At 36.2% G+C, this 12776-nt stretch overlaps 1 protein-coding gene across 1 annotated transcript; it reads right to left on the reverse strand.

Moving 5' to 3' along the window:
* Positions 1–59: 59 nt before the first annotated feature.
* Positions 60–5605, reverse strand: LOC103472858 (recoverin-like). The gene is made up of 4 exons (XM_008422713.1): positions 5505–5605; positions 3042–3620; positions 1210–1321; positions 60–830 (listed from the first exon to the last, which is right to left on the reverse strand). The coding sequence occupies exons 2-4, from the start codon at positions 3420–3422 to the stop codon at positions 745–747; spliced, it is 579 nt and encodes a 192-aa protein (XP_008420935.1). The 5' UTR covers positions 3423–3620; positions 5505–5605; the 3' UTR covers positions 60–744.
* Positions 5606–12776: the final 7171 nt, after the last annotated feature.

Here is a 12776-nt window from a genome sequence, read left to right on the forward strand (position 1 = left end):
CTTTTTTCAAATATGTCTTTGCATTTTATTTGACATTAAAGCAAACAAATTCTAAAAGCTCATTTTATCAGAATTTTATTGTTTCCATTTATTGAATATATTACAAAGGAACATGCAGGACCAACGCTAATTTTCATATTCACCACATAAACAGCAAACATGTAAAATTGTGCCCCGGGGTTAAGATAAAAATGGTAAAACACTAATTAAGCTAAAGTAATGAAGCAATATTGTATGTCGGTCAGGGTTCATAAACGATAACAATAATTATTATAATTAACTACTGAATTAAATACATCTTCATAGCAAAATAAACCTTCATTATATCCCTTTTTATTTGCACTAAGTACTGGCTGCATCAGAAATTCATGATATATAAATGTATGTGTTTAAGTGTCAGATGGGTCCAGAAAGGTCTCTGTCCACTAAACAGCAGAACGAACAGACAGCAGTTTATAAACAGATACTTGTAAAGCATATTACATACTGATTTTTACAGTGAAAKTAATCTGTTTGCACTACTTCACTTTTTCCCAGTTTTTAATGTATCCTTCACATTTAAAACTACAAACAACGTGGACAGCACACGTAGACAGGCAACAAAACCAGGAGGTTACACTTCAGTATTTTTCAAGGGGCATTATGTACAGTCATGTGTTCACATTGTGTGAGGATACCATCAGGTGTCACTGCATTTACCGAAAGACTAGGACCAGAGGGAAATGGATCAGTCAGATAAAAAAGTTATTTTAAAGGCTCATACTGAATCAAACGGAGGGCGTCTTCATTTTCCAACAATCCTTTGATGAACTCTCCCTCTGCAACTCGGTCTAGAGAAAACAAAATAAATAGCAAAACATAAARTTACACCRTGATTAATGCATACTTATACATTTAATAATTCAGAGTCTAAATGTATTTCCTAAGAAATAAAAGATTTAAAATGACAGTGAGTAAAATTGATCTGGTCAAACTGGAACAGAGATTTYACAGATATTGAAAACAATTTGAAATGTCAGCAGTTTTTAAAATCCTTTTGCATTCATGACCTTAATTAAAAGCTAAGAAATTCCTGGATCCACTTATAGACAATTGAAGAACAATCCCCCCCCCGCCAAAGATTTAAAACAAAAACGTATCTACCACTTTTGCTCTTGAGACATTTCACTACATTTTCTATTTACTACATTCAATACTACTTCCTCTTACCATTGTCACCCTTATCGAAGACTTTCCAGAGTTTGTTTGCCCTCTTTTCAGGTGTGTTTTCATCCTCAGGTAGATCGCCCACTTCATCTGACGGTATCAGCTTGAAAATTGACTGTAAGACAGGAAGGACAGTAATTAAATTGGTCAAGTCAAAATAACAGAGTTCTTCTGTGGATTGTCATGCAGCGTTGTCTCYAGTTTCAACTCATTTCTCTGTAATTGAATGTACCCAATGCAACAAAGAATGAAGTAAGCATCTACGTTTATTTACAGCAAAAGTAACATCATTTATTTAGAGAGCACCTCTGGTTTTATCTAATTATGTTCTCTTATCTTTCACATTTATATGCTTACATGGGAAGTGGACAATCTTAAATAGTTGGTTGAGAGTATATTCATATGAAACTACTTTCAGAGATTTCAAGAAAATATAGTAGTGTTTGTTTTAATGCAATTGTTTTATCCTCAAAAGGACCTATTACGTGAACTTTTATTACAATTCCTGCATACGTTGTTTTTGTCACCATTTTGGATTAATTAAATAGGACATAACTTCCCTACATAGAGTTTTTTTCTGGTGTTTGAATGTTCAGAATGATTTGAGACACAAAGTCTCAAGAGCTGCTTTATAACATCCCGCCATTCACACATTGATAATGGTAAGGTACAACACTGCAGCCACAGCTCCCATGGGTCAGTCTGACAGAAGTGAGGCTACCATGTACCGGTACCAYCGGGCCCCCTGACCACCACCAGGCCCCTGCGCCACAAATAYCAGAMAAGGTGARTGAAGTACTTTGTCCAAGGACACAACRACTAAGACAGAYARAGCCTGGGTTTGAATCAGAAACCCACTACAGGATGAACTCYTCCCACCATCGCCCTCTTTTTTTACATKATCTAATTGCAAAATCACTTAATCAAAATTTAAAATAAGAGAAAAATTGTGCCTTCTCAGCAACTGCTTTCMATATTTTGGCTTTTTTGATATTAGCTGCTTTATTGCTGTTGTAAATTTAAACTGAAAAGTGCATCCATGCAGTCAGTGTCACTAAGCTGTCTTCTGACTCCAGCATAAGCTTAAACTGTTTATCAGCGTGAATGAAAGTCTAATCCTGAAAATATGTTACCTAACCCGTRGAAGGGTCTGACCTTTTGGCTAAAAATAAATTAGGGAACTGTCTTCAGACCAGACATGGACAAGAAACAAGTTCACAATGTGGTCACAAAACAACCATTACTGTAACAAAAGCAGGTCGGGAAATTTTWAAAAAATATACACTTTTGACAAGTTACATTGCAGATGAATGTCCAAAAATAGCGATCCATCCAATTATTAAAATCTGCCATTAAGAATCAAATTGCTGAACTTAGAAAGTCAAAATCACTGGAAACCTGTACTTGTTTGTGTGTATAACTCTACATCAACACAGTGACTGACTCTACATTTCTTCTAAGAAAAGAAATGTCATGGTGAGAAACCTGGGAAGAATTTTAGGCTTTGTGAACTAACTCCATCAGTACAGATGTGCTTCTTCCTTCACAGATCACTGTCAGGAWTTGGGTCTTTGCCATGGAATGCCAATAAAGATCTGCAACTTTCCAATCATGTCAAAAACTGACATGTAAAATGTAAGGCAGATGTTTCTGATAGTCATTATCCAGYTATCAATTGATCTACTCCAGTTGTTTATGCTATTCTATGCTCTGAAAATATTGGAAAATAATATAATAATAGTAAAAATATTTAACGTTTCACAGCCTGAAAATATTCTATTGTCAAACTCTATGTCGATGACACAGTTTTCTCCAGCTACRTATCCAAAACTCACTGTGCAGATTTCTGTGACCTCTGCCTTGGTGATGTATCCGTTCTTGTCCACATCAAACAGCGAAAACGCCCATTCAAGTTTGCTCGTGGTCTTCCCCGTTGCGGTCATGTGGAGGGCGATGATGTACTCCTTGAAGTCCAGCGTGCCGTCGTCATTGGTGTCGAAGGAGCGGAAGACGTGCTGGGCGTAAGTGTTTGCATCGCTGTCCGGGAAGAACTTGCGGTAGATATTCTGAAATTCGTCTTTCGAGATGCGGCCCGTTGGACACTGCTTTTTGAAGTTCTCATACCACTGGACAATCTCAGTCTCTGAGAACTTGGTGTTGAGTTTAAGGTCCTCAAGGATCTCCTTGGACACAGCGCCGCTCTTGCTGTTACCCATTACTGCTGGTGTTGGAAATCTGTTTATAGGTTTAACTTGCCGGCCCTTGGTTTTTCAATGGCACTTGTAGCACAACTTCAGCCTCTGAAGTTTCCTACTCTATTTTGTGAATTAGTAAAAGGAAGACTATTTATGAGACACAGCTGAAATGTTCTTGATGCTGGTGTTGGCCTGGTGTACAACTCGTAGACGCAAATGCTGTGAAAAGAGCAGAAGGCACTTGGTAAGCTCATTAGGCCTACGAGTAGATCCGGTAAGAGGTGTCAAGGACATGTTTTATCTTAGGTCAAATCTCAAATGCCTGTTTTTCATTCAGTATGAAGTGGGTTCTCTGACAGGGTTTAGAATCAAATCAGGTTAAAAAGTATTAAAATGCTGTGAGATGAGATAGGAGTGAGTGTGAATGCTGAACATGTTTCACGTTATGACCCCAATAGCGTCACATGTGCACCGCTATAAAATTCATCTGATAGATTTTAATATTTACACAACATAAATATACAAGAAAAATGAACAGTTGAAATAATTATTTAGTAATTTTCATCTTTTGTACACACATTTCCTCACTCAGTGCTAATTAGCCCAGATGACTGTAAAATATAATCTCTTTCCTGCTGACATATTTCTGTAATTATAAAGTTGTGTTGAACTACATTTGTAAACTACTATTATTCTAAAGTGTGTGAAGGTTTTAGAAATCACTCTTCTAAATGGTCATTAAATGGGATAAGGAAGAAATTTAATGAAACAAATCAAAAAACAACCAGAAAAAGACTTGAAATCTCTAGACACTAGTAATCCTCTATTGCTGCCATAATCCAGAGTGACAAACGACTTGGAGTGACCTCAGATATAACCTGTAAAGCTGTGAGAGACACAGCAAAGGTAAAGGGAGGCTGAAACTATAAGCTGTACAGGCAAAAACACCAGGGCAGAGATAATAAATGGGAAAAAACTGATTTCTATGGTACTTTGGTGTTAGGGGTGACCTAGCTTAGCATATGCTGGTTTGAGAGCAAATCCAAAACTTGATTGTTTTTTTTAGTTCTTGAAAGAGTTGCATCATAATGTTTTGCAGTATTCAAGAATGCAATATGTAATAGTTATATTTGCCTAGGATGCTCAGTCACAGTAAACTAAGTGGCCAGGAAACATCTGTCTGGCGATGTGTCCAGGGTGAACCCTGCCCAATGACTGCTGGAGAAAGGCAAGGAAGGAGACATCTGACAGGTAACAGAATAATGACCCTCCAGACTTCCTTCCAGATGTTTACATTTTTGATTTTGTGATCGGGAAGATCACGCCATTTTTCTACTAGTCAGTGGASAGCGCCTCATTTCCACTGGGTTTAGGAAAATTGTACTAATTTGATTCTGAACACTGTAAAGTCATCAAATGGTTCAAACTATTAGTGGTTTGATAAAAGTCCTTACACTAACAACCTCTTATAGTGGTATTTTGRACTGACTGATAAATATAATATGCCTTCTTAACAATGGTTTTTGTTGGGGGTTTCAGTTATGTATTGACTTGAATTAGTTAATAACTTTTCTATTTCATATAATAACATTAACATAAACATTTGTTTGAATAAATAGAAGTATACTAAATAGGTTTTTCTTCAAAATCTCAAACATCTATAATTCTATGCCTGAAAACAATGTCACAGTGTCATAATGTAGGGTCCACATCCAACTCAGCTTACTGGGATTTCAAAATCACACCGAACATTTTAGAAGTTTCTCAGTCAAACTGAAGTGATTATTGTCTCATTATTCTGTGTCATCAAAGGAAACAATGCTATTCCCAGATTTTCTATTAATCATTTTTTAATAAGTAAATATTTCTTCAAATTAATCTTTTCAATCAGGACATTTCAAACCCAGTTATCATCCCTGAATCTCACAGTAAGCACATGCTAAACAATTTACTTCTACACCAGCTCAGATTCAGGTACCTCAGAAAAACATACAGAATGTCCAGAACAAAATGAACAAAGCAGAAGTCACACTTATTCACACTTATGCAGCATAAAGCGACAGCAATGTGAACAAACAGCTTCCAGTTGGGTTTGTGTCCTACCTGTGTGATCAGCGGAGCGGTTTGGTGCTAACAGTGATGCTCTGACTGTGATCAGCAGAGGAAACCAGGTTCCACCTGCTGAGATAAGTCAATTGGACCGGCTTCCCCCTCAGAGGCGGAGCCACACTAACATCCATCAGAACTCTGACAGCTTCAGGAAAGTGAATTTTCCTTTCTTTGTTGTAAAAATTGACAATGACTAGCTCACAAGTAGCTGCTTTGGATTTCTAGACCACCAATTGGTTAATGTCTTTTTTTCTTTTTAAAATTACTTTAAAATTTAAAATTTCCCCAAATCATGTAACAAGAGTTAGGAAATTTTTTTATAAACCTGTGATTAAACACATGAAGTTGAAATGCTGCATAGTCAAAACTAAAAACATAGATGCAAATCAAGTACAATAATAAGTTTACTCGATTTATGTTTATTTAACTTTTGGTGGACTCAGGAAAAATGCCTCCCTCAGGGTTTTATTGGTGGCAGAACCACAACTGCTGACGTTAACAGACTTTCTTGAGTCAGTGGTGTCCAGGATCTTTGCCACGTTGGTGGAAATTGTAGGGCAGAAAGCAATAATCAGCCACAAAAACTTGATTTTTGAATAAAAAGCATTGTTTTAAAACTACAAACAAAACAAGGAATATTTTATTGAAAGAAGGGAGTTGTATAAAGTCATCCCGTGGCACACCAACAGTCCCTGGGCCAGACTTTGGACATCCCTGTCACAAAGGGCTCAAACTTTGAACAACGACTAAAGTCTAACACCAATCATTAAATATAGAAACAATTACTATGACCTAAACTTAAACTTTAAGAAATACAGAACGGAGGCAACTCATATGCACAACCTCAGGATTGTTTTTATGTCAGCTTCTGACAAAGTCAGCCATGTTGAATAAATAAAATAATGTGCAGAATTTTGAGCTAAATAACCTTATTAGGGTTTGTAGCAGCAGTGTTACAGAAAACCACTGATGTGTGTATTTGTGTGTGAAATAGTGTCACTTTACTCGGCTATATTACTTTAGGTAACATCGGTTCTAAATCTCCAGTCTATCTGGCCGATTTCCAAGAGACCTCGCCAGCTAATGGTGCTAATGTGGAGCCAGAATTCCAAAGTCAAGTTATGTTGTTGTTTACTGTAGAAAAGAGATTATTATTGATTTGTTTAAAAACCAATAAAGTTAGCCACAGTGCTCAAACTACACAAATAGGTCTGATCAGTTGGATGTTGCATGATTTGCCTAAAATTTCTGAATAAACATGACAATTTATCTTCATAGAGCGTAAGAAATATGTTTCATAATGTATCAGTTAGGTTTCATAATAATATGCACCTACAAAACCTTATTTAATTAAGCAAATGTGTGTTTTTGACAATCAAATTGAAACTACCCGAAAAATGTTCCGAAACGGATTGCAGATGATTTGTGGTCTCCGGGCCGCCTTCACACCTGCTCAGAGCGAGGTGTGGGTTTCCTTATGTACAGATCTGCAGTTACAGCAAAGCAGATGGAGGATTCAGCAGTCAACACTTAGTTAATTAAGCGCATTTAAATCCCGTACCGACTGCAGCAGAGCCACCCTCCACCCACCGGATTTAAGCCATTAAGTCCTGACCTGATCAAAGGTTCACAGTAGTTTTGGAAACAACTCTGCTTTATTTTTACCGCTGTTAAGTCCTACAGAGTAATTGTGGTTCAGTCAACTGGCTTATTTTAAGCTGAAGTTCAATGCAAGTCAAAGAGCTGCAGGATATTTACTACCTGCTTGTCTGCGCACATCTTCCCTCGCTAAAAACCTCAAAGAACGTCTGTCCTCCTCCGGACAGACATTCTGTTATCAATTATGCTTTTTTACAGATATGGTTAAAAGTAGAAAAGATATTTCATCTAAACCCAACTGGACCAGCGCTGGTCTAAAAATGTGTAAAAAAAAAAATTGGCTATTGTCAAAGAAAAATCAATTAAAGATCATCAGAAAGCCCAAAGAGCTGTTGATCAAAACCAGTTGAAGATATTACAGACATGTAAACATTTAGAAAGGAAAACATGTAGAAAAAAAATATTAATCAAGACTTTTGTGCACCTTGTACATTTTCTGTGTGTTAGTTTTTTATGCAGAAAATGTCCAAATTATTTCCATTCTTCAGCTTTATTTGTAAAAAAAAAAAAAAAAAATCTTTTTGAGGGAGAGTGGAGTTAGAGAAAGCTTCAACCAATTTCCTTTTTCATAAGTTGAAACCAGGTTTTCAAATACACTGGATAAAAATAAAACACTATTTTTTCTGACATTATGCTTAACAAAATGCCAAAATAAAGAGAAAATATTCAAATATTAATCTGTAGAAATATATATATAAATACAAATCTTTATACTCTCAGATATTTTGACTTGATCAAATCTTTTTTCTCTGTCTTTCCCACTTCACTTGTAAGCCATATTTTTGTACCACTTTTTCTGATCTGGGTCATGTTTGAACTCTGCTTAAGCTCTATGCTTAATCCATTCCACAATTTCTCTGCACATACAGAAATGCAAACRTGTTGTAATGTTGCTTTGACAAAAWKTTTTACATTTTACATTCATCTCAACAAGAAAACATGTTTGCATCCAGTCAGGGAATAGTTTGYTTATTGTTTTGTACATTATTTGCTCTGGCAAAAGGTGGAGGAGATAAATATTTWATGTTTTTGATATCACTGCAGTTGCATAACTATCTCCCCAGGCCTATGTCAAATAATTCAAATATGGTAGAGCCACTGCACAGTTTAATAGCTGAAGTAACTTTGTGGTCATTTAAAAACAAATGGATCTAGCAGAATGACTTTGTAAATGTTTTATAGGAAGTTTTCCATCTTATTTTGTTACTTTCTTTCATCCTGTCAGTGCTCAGTTCATCTACATGCAGTTAAACTTAAATAACAACTTTAAATCTTCCAATATAATAAGATTTTTTATTATTATGCATTTCATACCAATTTGTTGACATTGACATATAGTTACTTTTTATTTTGACCTTTTCTAAGGTAATTGTTTCAAGTAATGCCTTTAATTTTTCATCAGTGTATCAAAGATATTATGCGTCAAAAGAATAATTAATTTTTGCAATTTTACTTTTTTTATACCCTTTTTGTATTTCCAAAGGAAAATAAATGATCTGCAATCAATACAAGTTTGTGAAGAACATCGTCATCATCTTTTAGTTACCAACAGACAATTCATATATAAGTTAGCATAGAATTATGTTATGACTTTTAGAAGAGGAAAATATGAAATATATTTCTGAGGTAAACCGGCCTTTATGCCATCAAAATAATTTAATATTGTGGATGTAAAATGGTGGTAGAAGAGGAAATATGCTCAAATATTAGCAGGAATGTTTTTTTAGAAATGAGAAAAACTACAAACAATGAGTTTGAGTTTGTTGAGAGCAGTGATGGTTATAAAGTCTAAGAGCTGCTTGGAGGAAGCATCTGTGACGACACTCCTTTGTGGACCTGTCACTGAATGAGCTTTCCMGTTCAGCAACAGCTTGATGCATGGAGAAGAGAACACTGTCTGGATATTACCTTAGCCAGAGTTCTTCTGCCTCCCACCACCTCCACCCAGTTGGAGGGGGGCATCCGACCCAGACGGAGCTGGCCTTCCTAATGAGCTTATCTAAATGCTGCCTTTCAGCAGTAGATAAGCTGCTGATCCAACACAAAACACCATAAAAGATGTCTGACGTCACTGCAGTCAAAAAACAATATGGCTTCAGTACCTGAGGAGATCAACAGATCTCAGGTAGAATCTGACTTTTCTTGTGATGAGCATCAGCAGAGTGACTCCAGTTCAGGTTGTTAAGGTGAAGATCTAAGCCCAATATTTCTATGTATGTTTTCTGGATATTCTCTGGTTAGAAACTATGATGGAGTATTAGGGCAAGACTAAGAAAAAATATGAATTCAAGTAKAAAATTATGAGAATAAAGTCACAATAAAATGAGAATAAAATCACAATATTTCGAGAATGAAGTCGTAGTATCACTATAAAGTCATTTCATTATGAGAATGAGTTGTACTAGAATAAAGTCAGAATAATAGGAGATAAAGTTGCAGTAGTGTGAAAATAACATAATAATAAAGAATAAAGCTGTGTTATGAACCTAAATGTGATAAATACTTCTTGGTATTGTATTGCTTTTACTTATTAATAATCCATTTTCTCTGGTGTACCTCTGACTCGCTCCCTTTTTAGTTGCTTCTCACTCTGTATCCATCATCCTCCCTCTTCCCGTCAGGCTCCCCCTACAGGCCTCACTCTGTAACGAATCTGTATTTATTGGATAAGCAGGTTTTTTGTTGTGTGGCTTTGTGGACCAGCCTTTACCTCACACAATCCACAGTCTGACCTTTGACCCTTAACTTGGTTTGGATTAAGTTCCAAGAAAGGGAATCCTTTAACTCAGAGAAGCCACAGATTAAAGTTGAAGCAGAGAGACTCAAACAGCAAAGGTGGTGACGCAGTGCACTGTAAGGAGGATTTGGCACCAAGCAGACAGCGAGCCGTAGAAACCTGGTGACTGTAATAAAGTTGAGCTGAAAGTTTTCTAAAAGCTCTTTGGCCAGACCTCAAGGTGTCTATTTCCAGAAAAAGAAAGTTTAATCTAGAAACACTTAAGAGTCACATGACCAGAGGTGAGGTCAGCTTCAGGACACAGTGGAGCAAATAAGGGATGGCTGCAGCTCTGTTTTTATTTATAGCGAAGTCTGGTTCCTGTAGGAAGCCATTTAAAGCATCCTAAATTCAAAGCTCCTGTCACAATTGCTGTAAAGGACCAAATTATCAAATATATCAAATTGCTGGTCTAGATATGGCCAACATTTGTATGAACAATGTATAACTTAAGCTAGAGAGGCTGTCACATTTGTCTCAAAGATGTTTGGGGTGTATCATTTGCTTACCAAGTTTTAGTAAGAGTCTACTTTTTTGTCAAAAACTCCCATCTTCTACAGTAATCAGCTTGCACTTGGAGTGCGCAAGAAGCTTAAGTGTTTAACCTGCACCACATTTTATGTAAAACAGGTCAAAGGTGTGTCAGTCTGAGGTGGAAGCAGAGGTGAAGGATTAAGAAGGAGTTAGGATCCACGCAGGAAGAAGAGAAGAAGTATAAATCATAAATGTAAAATCCATAAAATCCAGTTACTAAGAAAGTTTATTCAATGAGAACAAAATGCCAAGAAACAGAATAACCTTTCACAGGATTAGAAGATAAAGAGACAGGGGTCTTCTTTGCACATCTCACAGCCTATCAGTATTACAACCAAAGAAATAAGACTTTATATCTGGACTAGGTCTCATGTCTGAGATGGCTACAGATCAGAGGATGTTGGGTCTACAGAATCCTTCTTGTGTTGATGTCGCCATTTGTTTGGATCACAGTCCTGTTGAAGAACYTAACGATGAAACATTTTCAGTTTTCTGGATAAACAGGAAATTAGACTTTATTGTCCATTCACGTGAAAATGTATCTTAGATTTTTGCCCACCACACAAACAGATGTATTATACTCTTAATGCATTTGTCATGCTGTGTTTTCCAACATGTTCTAAGGACAGTTTGTAATTCATTGAATATTTTTGATTGAAAAAAAAAAAAAAAAAATCACAGAAAAGGGTAAAAACGTTTTCACCAACCTTCGATTCACAAATTCTGGAATAATTTCAGTTGCTGAAATTTTTTTTWAAATCAAACTTACATATGAAGACACTCATTAGATATAAATTTGACTGCTATTGGAAATAWGTTTTTGTTTTAGTGACCATAATTTCTTAAGAACCAGAAGAACAACACAGAGCTGATCTCCAGAGCCATTTCTTCTTAGTTCCCTAAATTTTCACAACAGAAGTGAGTTATTGATCAGGGATCACAAAGTGACTCACCTCGCATCAAAGAGCTTCTGGTTTTAATCCTGATCAAATGCTGCTTTTTGTAGAGTATGTTTCCCTCTACAGGACAAACCAGGAAGATGTAATGAAATGACCACTGTATAGGCAGCAATTTGTTTAAAAAAAGAAACAATTATAACACTAAAATACCACTTTATGGAATGATAGCTAAAAAAATACAAACACTGGTTAATAGTAAACATYTGAGTACGGTAAATACTTTGCAGGTAAGTGTGTACATTTGCTGAAATGATGAATATATATCTGTAACACTTGTTTTGACTCAGTAACTTTTTCTGAAAATACTGTCAGACACGACTGGACTTTGAATAATATTTGTTTCTCCGATGGGAGAAGAATTTCCGGCTGACTCGGCGGGCGAGCCGGTCGACAGTGGAGTTGAGCTGTCCGAGCTCCGTCTTGGGGGGCAGGCCCTCGATGTTCCCGCTGTACCACAGCACCCATCCAGCCAGAGACGCAACTATGAAAAGGATTCCTGAACAAATGTTACACAGAACCATGTGTTACGTCTTTAAAATTCTTAACAGCACAAGTCAACTGGCAAAAATGAGTTTTTGATCAGATTTTAGCACAACTTTCAAAGTAAAAAAAAGAAAAAGAAAAAAAATATGGGTTCAGAGGAAAACACTTCAAAGTTTTGTACCAAAGACATTAATTACGTCCTAAACATTCAGACTACACACATTTTAAAGCACCATTCTCATGCAGTCACAGTAAAAAGAAATTACAAGTTGGGCTTTGTAAATCCAGAAATAATAAAACTTAAAGCCTAAAAAAATACTGTTAAAAAGCATAAACACAGCAAGTATGTGCAAAATTTAGGTTCAACATTCATATGACTATTGGGGGCAGCAGCAGCCAAATGATGCTTAGCAATTGCATCTGATTAATTGATCTGACCACCGATAAAAAAAGCAAGAGTTTTGTCAGGCTGCTGCTCTGGATCTTGCTGATTATTTTTCTTGTATTAACAAGAACAATAATAGGATCAGCACTGGCCTTAGAAAAGCCATTGTTCAGCCCATCAAACTGAACAAGGATTATAAGGCTATTTCCAAATTATTTCAAGTCTTTCATCCTGCAGAGTCAGAAGATTATTTACAACTGTCAAACATTTTAGACTGATCCTCATCTCCCCAAATGTAAATTTAGCTTCAGGTCAGACTGCACTTCAAGCTAAGGTTCAGTCTGACACAGTTTTCCTCATCATCTAAGACTGGTTTGTCTATTTTGTATATGAATCGTTTWCAAGCAATGACAATGAAACTSCTTTCTGTGTTTAATAAGGTTATCTTTTTTCAAKAATTTCTTGATAGT

Source organism: Poecilia reticulata, linkage group LG11, assembly GCF_000633615.1.
Source record: "Poecilia reticulata strain Guanapo linkage group LG11, Guppy_female_1.0+MT, whole genome shotgun sequence".
Taxonomy (NCBI): Eukaryota; Metazoa; Chordata; class Actinopteri; order Cyprinodontiformes; family Poeciliidae; genus Poecilia; species Poecilia reticulata.

Bases quoted from the DNA above. Each gene is read 5' to 3' on its own strand.
- LOC103472858 (XM_008422713.1), bottom strand. From the start codon at position 3,422: ATGGGTAACAGCAAGAGCGGCGCTGTGTCCAAGGAGATCCTTGAGGAC. The intron at 1,322-3,041 runs GTGAGTTTTGGA...CCTGTCTTACAG, and splicing joins AGGTCACAGAAATCTGCACA to TCAATTTTCAAGCTGATACC. The intron at 831-1,209 runs GTAAGAGGAAGT...TGTTTTCTCTAG, and splicing joins CTTCGATAAGGGTGACAATG to ACCGAGTTGCAGAGGGAGAG.